General features: G+C 33.0%; 1 protein-coding gene across 1 annotated transcript in view; it reads left to right on the top strand.

Moving 5' to 3' along the window:
- Positions 1-246: 246 nt before the first annotated feature.
- The window catches only part of LOC106102934 (protein polybromo-1), a 23555-nt gene continuing 14954 nt past the window's right edge, over positions 247-8847 (top strand). The window contains exons 1-14 of the mRNA XM_013282554.1: positions 247-573; positions 809-958; positions 1606-1777; positions 2142-2269; positions 2806-3060; positions 3421-3585; positions 4120-4225; positions 4574-4805; positions 5343-5461; positions 6107-6348; positions 6741-7017; positions 7525-7789; positions 8118-8216; positions 8664-8825. Of these exons, the coding sequence (XP_013138008.1) occupies positions 448-573; positions 809-958; positions 1606-1777; positions 2142-2269; positions 2806-3060; positions 3421-3585; positions 4120-4225; positions 4574-4805; positions 5343-5461; positions 6107-6348; positions 6741-7017; positions 7525-7789; positions 8118-8216; positions 8664-8825 (2498 nt within the window). The 5' untranslated portion in view covers positions 247-447. The remainder of the gene's footprint in view (positions 574-808; positions 959-1605; positions 1778-2141; positions 2270-2805; positions 3061-3420; positions 3586-4119; positions 4226-4573; positions 4806-5342; positions 5462-6106; positions 6349-6740; positions 7018-7524; positions 7790-8117; positions 8217-8663; positions 8826-8847) is intronic.

The raw sequence follows: 8847 nt of genomic DNA, 5'->3' as shown, positions 1-8847 counted from the left end.
TTGGAGTTTGACAACAGCGCCATCTAACGTTGAGTAGGAAGACTTTATGACAGGAGAAAAGAGTGGGATCTTAGAATATTGATCATTTAACTGGATGTAAGTGAAAAAAAGGTAAGTAAGTCAATATCCTTAGCTAAAATCTATACATTCGAACGATATTTTACATGAATCATGCATCGTTGCATAAACTTAGTCTTTGAGACACATTTTCGATCCAATTAAAAACAACTAACATACTCTTTGAAAAATACCGTAATTGAAAAAATGGCGGTGAAGTAAATGACGCAGTTTTTGGATTTACAATTTGTTTATTGTGATTAAGATAAAGTGAAATTGATTTAATCATGTCTGTCATATTGTAGAATAAGTGCAAAGTTAATTAATAAAAGTGACATTAGAATTTTGTTTTGAAAGATTTTGCTGTAGAAGTGGCGTCCGTGGCTTACAATGAGTAAAAGACGCCGGGCATCGTCGGTGGCGAGCCGTGGGGCTGATGGTGATGATAGTGATGATGCTGTAGAATTGAGTAACCCAGGACCACCACCTTCGCGTAAGAAGAAGAAATTAGAGCCGGTATGTTTACCTCGAATACTTAACATACCTACTAAATCGATTTATATTTATACATTAACAAAACAAATTTCCTTTTTTGCTATGTGACCCCATAGTACGATATTAAATTGACTACGAAATTAAATGCACGTACAAATATTTATAAAAAGTACTAAATGCATATATGAGTAGTAAAAATCCAGTATTTTTATTATGAATTCACGTGACATTTATATTGGTGTATCTTTTATTCCAGAGTGAAATATGCCAACAGTTGTATGACACCATTCGCTCATACAAAAAAGAGGATGGTTCTCTTCTGTGTGACTCTTTCATCCGAGCTCCAAAGAGACGCCAAGAGCCGCTGTACTATGAAGTGGTTTCACAGCCAATTGATTTACTCCGAGTTAGTATATTATTATTATCATGGAAAAATAATTTGCATGGGGATACCTAAATTAATTAAGGCTACACTACATCCTTACCACATCCTTAAAAATGTTAACTTTTGATTAAAAGTTAACATTAACAGCATTTACCCATTACTCGCACATGAAGAATTAAAAAAGAACATAGTAGTAGGTAGTGCACATATCAGCGAAGAAAATCAAAGATATGTGTGAAGTCAACCAACCCGCACTTGGCCAGCGTGGTTGACTATGGCCTAGTCACCCTAACTTTACGGTAGGCTCCGAGCCCCTCGGTGGGGACGTATAGTAAGCTGGTGATGATGATGATGATAGTATATTCATCAAATTTCCTTTAATGTAATCCAAATATTTCATTAATGTAGATTGGTAATTAAACAAGATGTAGAACACAGTCTAGAACAAAACATAGCTACTTACTATGTTTTTTTTTTAATTCTTCATGTGCAAGTAATGGGTAAAAGCTGTTTTTTTTTATAAAATTGTTCTTGTTATTAGTTAGATTCTTGTTTTCTGCAGTATACCATGTTTATCTATATTCCTGGTCAGGCTATAGATAATTTGTCAGATATAGTTAATACAGCAAAGATATCAAAAATAAATACATTCACCTTTTTATTTTAAGGTTCAACAAAAGCTAAAAACTGACACCTATGAAGATATAGAGGAATTATCTGCGGATATTGAGTTACTAGTTAACAATGCAAAGGCATTCTACAAACCTGATTCTGTAGAATATAGAGATGCCATAGATCTATGGAAACTTTACACACAGAGTAGGCAGACTCTCGAAAATGGTATGAAAATTGTCAAATAGTTATATCTGTTTCAAATTTAATATTATTACATAAATAAATGTAACTTACTGTTGAATGTAGGCTTTACCTCAGGAAAGATTTGTATTTATGTGTCTAAGAAACTCAAAAACTACTGGAGTCAATTAAGAGTTTGCAAATGTATTTATTACTTGGTACAATTAGAATCAATTTCTAAACTAATTCCTAAACATTTTTAATAAAACACTAACAGCCTTACAAATAAACATTGTATAAAGTCAAACTTAGGAATAAACAGAGATTTAAAACTAAAATTTGTATACAAATTTGCTTATACTCTGTTTATTTCTATGATGATTTTTTTTTAATTATAATTATTTTATAGGTGAGGAAATAAAAACACCAAAAGTGTCCCGCAATGGTTCCTCCAGTAGGAGATCGGATGTTGCAGAAGATTTGTCAGAAACCTCTACCAACAATGAAGATGATGTTTTTGAAGAACTGTTTAATGCTGTAAGTTGTCTTTTAATATGAATATCAATTGTTTTTTGTAGTATAGTCAATTTTGTTTATGAAATGGCTGTCAGCAAAGAAAGATTGATAAATCCTTTTTCTTGCCTTATGAGTAACAAATGATTTCCATAACAGACACATTTTTATATTTATTTGATAATAATTGTGGGAAATTTCAAAAATCCGTATCTGAATACTTTTTTTCTTCATCATCACTCTACATTCCCACCAAGGGGCTTAGAACCTACCCTAAGTTAGGGGTGACTAGGTCATAGTTACCTATGGTGGCCCGCTGCAAGTTGAAGCGTGAGCTTATCATTGATTTTCTTTACTGGTATGTGCAGGCATCACAATGTTTTCCATTACCGTACGATCGTCGGGTAAATTATATACATATGCAATTCGAAAATCACATTTGTACATGGTGGGATTAAAACCCAAGACCTGGTAGATAACAAATCAAGTGTAAACCCCTGAGACACCAAGACTTATATTAGAATGCTTTAATTAATTTAATTTTTCATGTATATTTTCAGGTAATGACAGCAAATGTGGACGGAAGACCATTATACCCTTCATTCCAATTTCTACCATCAAAACGTCGTTATCCAGAATACTATAATGTGATAGAATCTCCGATAGGCTTGAAAACTATAGCACAGAAGATACAAGCAGGTGAATATTCAACTCTGACGGAGCTGGAGAGAGATCTATTGCGGATGGTCAGGAATGCCTGCCTCTTTAATGAACCTGGAAGTTCGATTTATAAGGATGCAAAGACTTTGAAGAAGGTAATTAAATTTTTATTACTAAGAATAATATTAAGTTTTAAGTTGTATATAAAAATCCTTAATATTATTTCTTTACACTGCATTATACAACGTTTAACTATTATTTTTCCTTTTGATTTATACATTTTTGACTTTTTTAAGAAATCTGAAAATAACAATAACTCAAAAATGGTACACTTTTGCAAAAAGCATATGGGGGATAAGATTATTACAAATGATCCCCTCTATCACCTCCTACTGGAAATACGTCGAATTACCAATAACCCTGTACATTATAAGTAGCAAACGAGCAATCGCCTGAATTCGCTGGAATATTCGTGACATCAGCCCATAAATATTTACAATTGCACATATTTCTAGATAATCCAAGTACGTAAGCAAGAGATTGACCAGCACGGACGGAGTGGTCCTCCGAAGACGTCAGAACGTATCAGAAGCAAGCGGTCTTCTCGTGTTGTCCCCGTGCCCAGTAGCCGCGCACTCGCCATTATGGACCCACTAGGACCTGATGACAGTGAACTCAAGGTATCATTAACAAATGCACTTCTATCTTATTAAAATTCGTTTTTTTTTTCACAGATAAATTTTTATTATTATCTTTAATAAGAAGACCATACAGACATCCATTAACGGATAGTCTATAAGATGTAATTTGTGCCTATTTTATTTTCGTATTTGGATAATCAGTATTAATTACTAGCTGTTGTTACTATATTGTTTACTAGCTGTTGTTTGCGACTCGTCTGCGTAAAATTAAAAAATAATAAAAAAGTAGCCTATGTTACTTACCGATAATATAGCTTCTAAATGTTGAAGGATTTTTTGAAATCAGACCATTAGTTTTTGAGTATTCAATACATACAAAACTCTAAAACTATAAATCATTTCTCTTTATAACATTAGTATTGATGACAGTAGTCGAATGGTAAATTTCGGAAACCCTTCATTAATTTATTGGCGCTTCAACATAATATTCATGTCTTAAGTAATATTATAATAATTCTTCAAGCCGTTTCCCAATTTATCACCATATAATGGTTTTTTATTAAATTTTTTTAGCATTCTGATGACAGTGGCGGGGACAGTGACGATGACAAAGTTGATAACGAGGACACGCCGCAATGGAAACTTCTAGAAACAGTTAAAAACCACCTTGGATCTAATGGTAAATTAAATGTTTTTTATGCGCGTCGCAGTACCGCGTTTATATATCTATCGCAATAAAATTCGGGTGTCTAATATCAAGAGAAAAAATTCAGATTTCGGGAATATGATGTATAATGTGTAATTTATTGTCTGTATGTCTGTCCGTATACCCGCAAGCGGCGTTTGTTCCGAAACGGCTGGGCCAATTTCGACCGCACTTTCACTGAATGGTAGATGACATAGACGGGCATATTATAGGCTACTTTTTTATTTTAATATTGAGTGGACGAAGTCGCGGACAACAGCTAGTCTGACAAAGTATAACTGTAAATTCTGTTTTGATTATTTAAAATTGTCTTGTTCTCAGGCACACCAATGGCTGAACCATTCTGGAAACTTCCATCTCGAAGAGAATATCCTGATTATTACAAGGAGATTAAGAATCCAATGTCTTTAAATCAAATTAAAAATAAAATAAGACGCGGCGGCTACGGCACGGTGTCAGAAGTGGCGGGCGATATGAACATTATGTTTGAAAACGCCAAGCAATATAATGTACCAAGTTCTAGATTGTATAAAGATGCTGTTAAATTGCAAAGGTAAAGACTTAACATAGTTTTATTTTACTTATAGACTAAGCATCCAGAGCTGACAAAGGAAGTTAACTTTTACAAGATAAAGTGCCTTTTTTATATTATAAGGTGGAAAACGAGCAAGCGGTCACCTGGATCCGCCAAAATGGCGAAACGATAGCTGCCCATAGTCATCCGCATTTGAAGATGCGTTGCCTACCCTTAATCGACGGAGGAGGAGACGCATATAATGAGCATATTCCTCTTCCTATGCGTCTCCACCGTCAAATCCACGTTCCCTTTCCATCCTATTCTTATGACAATGGTGGGAAAGAAAAGGGACTAAAGTTGGGCTCCTGGACACTCATCAGACTGTATGCGGAATTGCTCGCACTTCACGCCTGTTTTCTGTGTGGTCGTGGTATTGTACCGGGCAAGCCGACCCATTCGTGCTATGTTAAAGCGGGCTCTACCACTGTTTAACATACCAAGTTTTTTTTACACGGGCGTAGTTGCGAGCAACAGCTAGTATATTATACTCTTAAAATCAATTTGTATTTTCAGATTAATGCAACAACGTGTACAAGAGTTGTTAGATATAGTGCAGAGCTCCTCTAGTGATGATGAAAGTCTATCTTCGGTTAAGAACACGCAGACACAAATTTCAACACCACGACCTAGAGGTAATTTCTTCATTTAATTATCAATATAAAAATGTATTTTAAAATGTATCAAGGCTTACTATTTTGAATAAGATAACAATATCAATCCAAACATTTTTTTTATTAAATTACATTCTTGAGTAAATATGTTTATGGCGCTATTGACACTTTGACTATTTATGGATAAGATTGCCCGTATCTTTTCTTCTATGTTCTGTGTTACTAATATTATAAGTGTAAAAATTTGGTGGATGGATGGATGTTTGATAATCCATATATCCAGAACAGCTAAAATTGGTCATAGAAGTAGAAACATCAGAATGCTCATAGTTTTTAAGTTTATCCTTTTTTTCCCGCGCATGGTGTCACGTGCGACAGCTATATTTATAAAACATACTTACCAGTAAATAAGGGAAAAAGAACATTTATAACGATTATAAAACACTAGCTGTTGCTCGCGACTTCGTCCACATGTAATTAAAAGATAGAGACCATGTTACTCAGCGATAACGTATCTTTTTAGTTGTAAAAGAATGATTAAAACCAATTAGTTTTGAGTTATTTCAATACATACAAATGTTTTCACTTTATAGTATTAGTAAAGATTTTTTTAATTATTTAATTACTTAAAATATCTTTTTTAAATGTTCAAATTTGTGTTTTCAGGTCGTCCACGTATAAATCCATTGCCATCATCCACACAATCAACTCCGAGTTTACCTAAACCTAATATGCCGTTAAAGAAGAAACTACATTACATATCTAAACATTTGCTCGAGTTCACATGTTCTGACGGCAGACAACCAATGTTGTGGTTTATGGAGAAACCCAGCAAGAAATTATATCCAGAGTACTGTAATGTTATCGACAGGCCAATTGATATGCTCACTATTGAAGCTAATATCAAGGTATTTATGGCTCCTATGTAAATTGTGGTAACTTCATTTTTTAAATTTTAGTATTTATGTTTTGAGATTGGTTTCATAATTACTAATTTAAAAATGTCATTATATATTTCAATAAACAATAATTAGAGGTTGTTTGGTCTAGATTTTAATTAGGAATATTGTATGCGTATAATAATGTTTTCAATAGTTCATTGTAAAAAAGATACAAGCCTATCCAAATTTAAAAAGAAAGATTTGTTTTTTTGTATGTAACAAAAATGTCAAAAACTATTGGACCTATTTCAATAATTCTTACGATATTAGAATACTGTATTAAAGAAAAAAAAATCGGCTGTTATAAAATCAAACAAAGTATTATAAATAATAGTAAATGTTGCATTTTTTTTTTTCAGAATGACTGTTACAATAGTATAGATGAGTTAGTCGCAGACTTTAGTTTGATGTTTTCAAACTGTAGACAATTCAATGAAGAAGGTTCTATGATATACGAAGATGCAATACTTTTGGAACGATTTATGAATGAAAAGTTGAAAGAACTTAATTCAGTAAGTTACGAGAAGAAAACCCCGGTAAAAACAATCAAACCCGTGAAAACAAGGCAATTGTCACCATTTGAACAGAAACTGAGGACACTATATGGTGCTATTCGAGATTATAGAGATCCTAAAGGTAATATTTAAAAATAGACTTGTATACATATACATAGTAACACCTTTTTAAGTTTTAGTTTAAAATGTAGATTTCGAAAAATAGTACTGAAGTTTCCAATACGAATTTTTACATTTTATTTCAATGTCTAATATTCTTTGCTAGAATATTCGATGAAAATGTGATCGCTTGTCTATGGTTTTGCAAAGAGAATATGCTTTTTACGGTTCTAGCAATTAATGGTCTGAACCAAGCTTTTATTTGTTTAAAATATTTATGTCTGTATCTATACTAATATTATAAAGAGGAAAGATTTTTATTTTTGTATATATTGAGATAACTCAAAAATTACTGGGCTGATTTCAAAAATTCTTTTACCATTAAAAAGCTAAGTTATCATTGAGTAACATAGTCTAAATTTTTTCGTTTTTTTTAATTTGACGTGGGTGTAGTCGCGAGCTATTGCTATCCTAGCAATTTTTTATATGTACAGATGATTGATTTAAATTTTTTTAATAAATTTTTCAGCATACCGACAACTTGCTTTAATATTCATGAAGTCACCAAGTAAAATAGAATATCCTGATTATTACGAGTTAATAAAAAACCCAATCGATATGGAGAAGATCGCCCACAAATTGAAGCATGGCTCCTACAATTCTGTTAACGAATTGGCCTCGGATTTCATATTGATGTTTGATAATGCTTGCAAATATAATGAACCGGATTCACAGATATATAAAGATGCATTGATATTACAGAGAGTTTGTTTGCAAACCAAACAAAAGTTAAGGTAAATAAGATGGGCTCCTACATAGATTGTTGTAAGTCACAATTTTGAGATTTACATGCTTTTGTATTTTGAAATTAACAGGAAAAATATTTTTTTCTCTATAAATAGAAAGAATTGTAGATTTTACTTGCCTATCGTAGTTTCTTGTTAGATGCATCGTTAATTGTTCATATATAAAGTTTTATATTGCCAAATTTGAATTCTAAATTACGGACAAATATGGAAGTAATTTCTTTGCGCAGATTAAAAAGTGTTGTATTAACGAATAGAATTGAAGCTTCTCTGGCCTAGGTTTTTAACTATTTTAGAGTATATTTAAATATTTCAGGGAAGATGACGATGCGGTACCCGATGTGCCCTCCGCAGTACAAGACTTACTACTCACTTTGTTCACTTCAGTTTACAACCATCAAGATGAAGAGGGCAGGTAAAAATAATTTTATATAACTATGTATAACAACAGTACCAAAACATGACTTTTTTCATAGTTTAAAGTGACAGTCGTACAAAGAGCCACCGAAATTTGCTAAATAACGAAGCGACTGCCATAGACATCAACATTTAATAATAGAGGAAGTACGCATAGAACGAAATTATTTCTGCTACCTGATATCCCAATTTCCAGTCAAATATGCTTCTCCTTCACATCACTACCTTGTTCGAAAAGCGTGGAAAGGGGAAGAGAACTAAAATTAGGCTTCCGACAAACTCACCAATGTCTTCCACTTGGTGCGTTTCTTTTGTGTTTGTTGCACTATAAAAATACTATAATAGCTGCTATATTCGGGCTAAATATTTGATTGTTGGCGTTTACAATGTTACATAAATTTTGTAAAACTAGACAATTGAAAGTTTTTGTAATGGTAATTTCCAGATGTTACTCAGACAGTATGGCGGAATTGCCGGAACACGACGAAGCCTCTAACGGCGAGAAAGTCCGCGCGATATCACTAGACTTGGTGAAGCGACGTCTGGATAAAGGACTTTATAAGCGTCTGGATCACTTCCAACAAGATATGTTTGCTGTTTTTGAAAGGTAAGAAAGAAGCTGCTTTATA

Source organism: Papilio polytes, unplaced genomic scaffold (genome assembly GCF_000836215.1).
Source record: "Papilio polytes unplaced genomic scaffold, Ppol_1.0 DF823890.1, whole genome shotgun sequence".
NCBI lineage: Eukaryota > Metazoa > Arthropoda > Insecta > Lepidoptera > Papilionidae > Papilio > Papilio polytes.
Note: the sequence above shows the minus strand (reverse complement) of the source record. Positions and strands in the feature narration are given on the sequence as shown.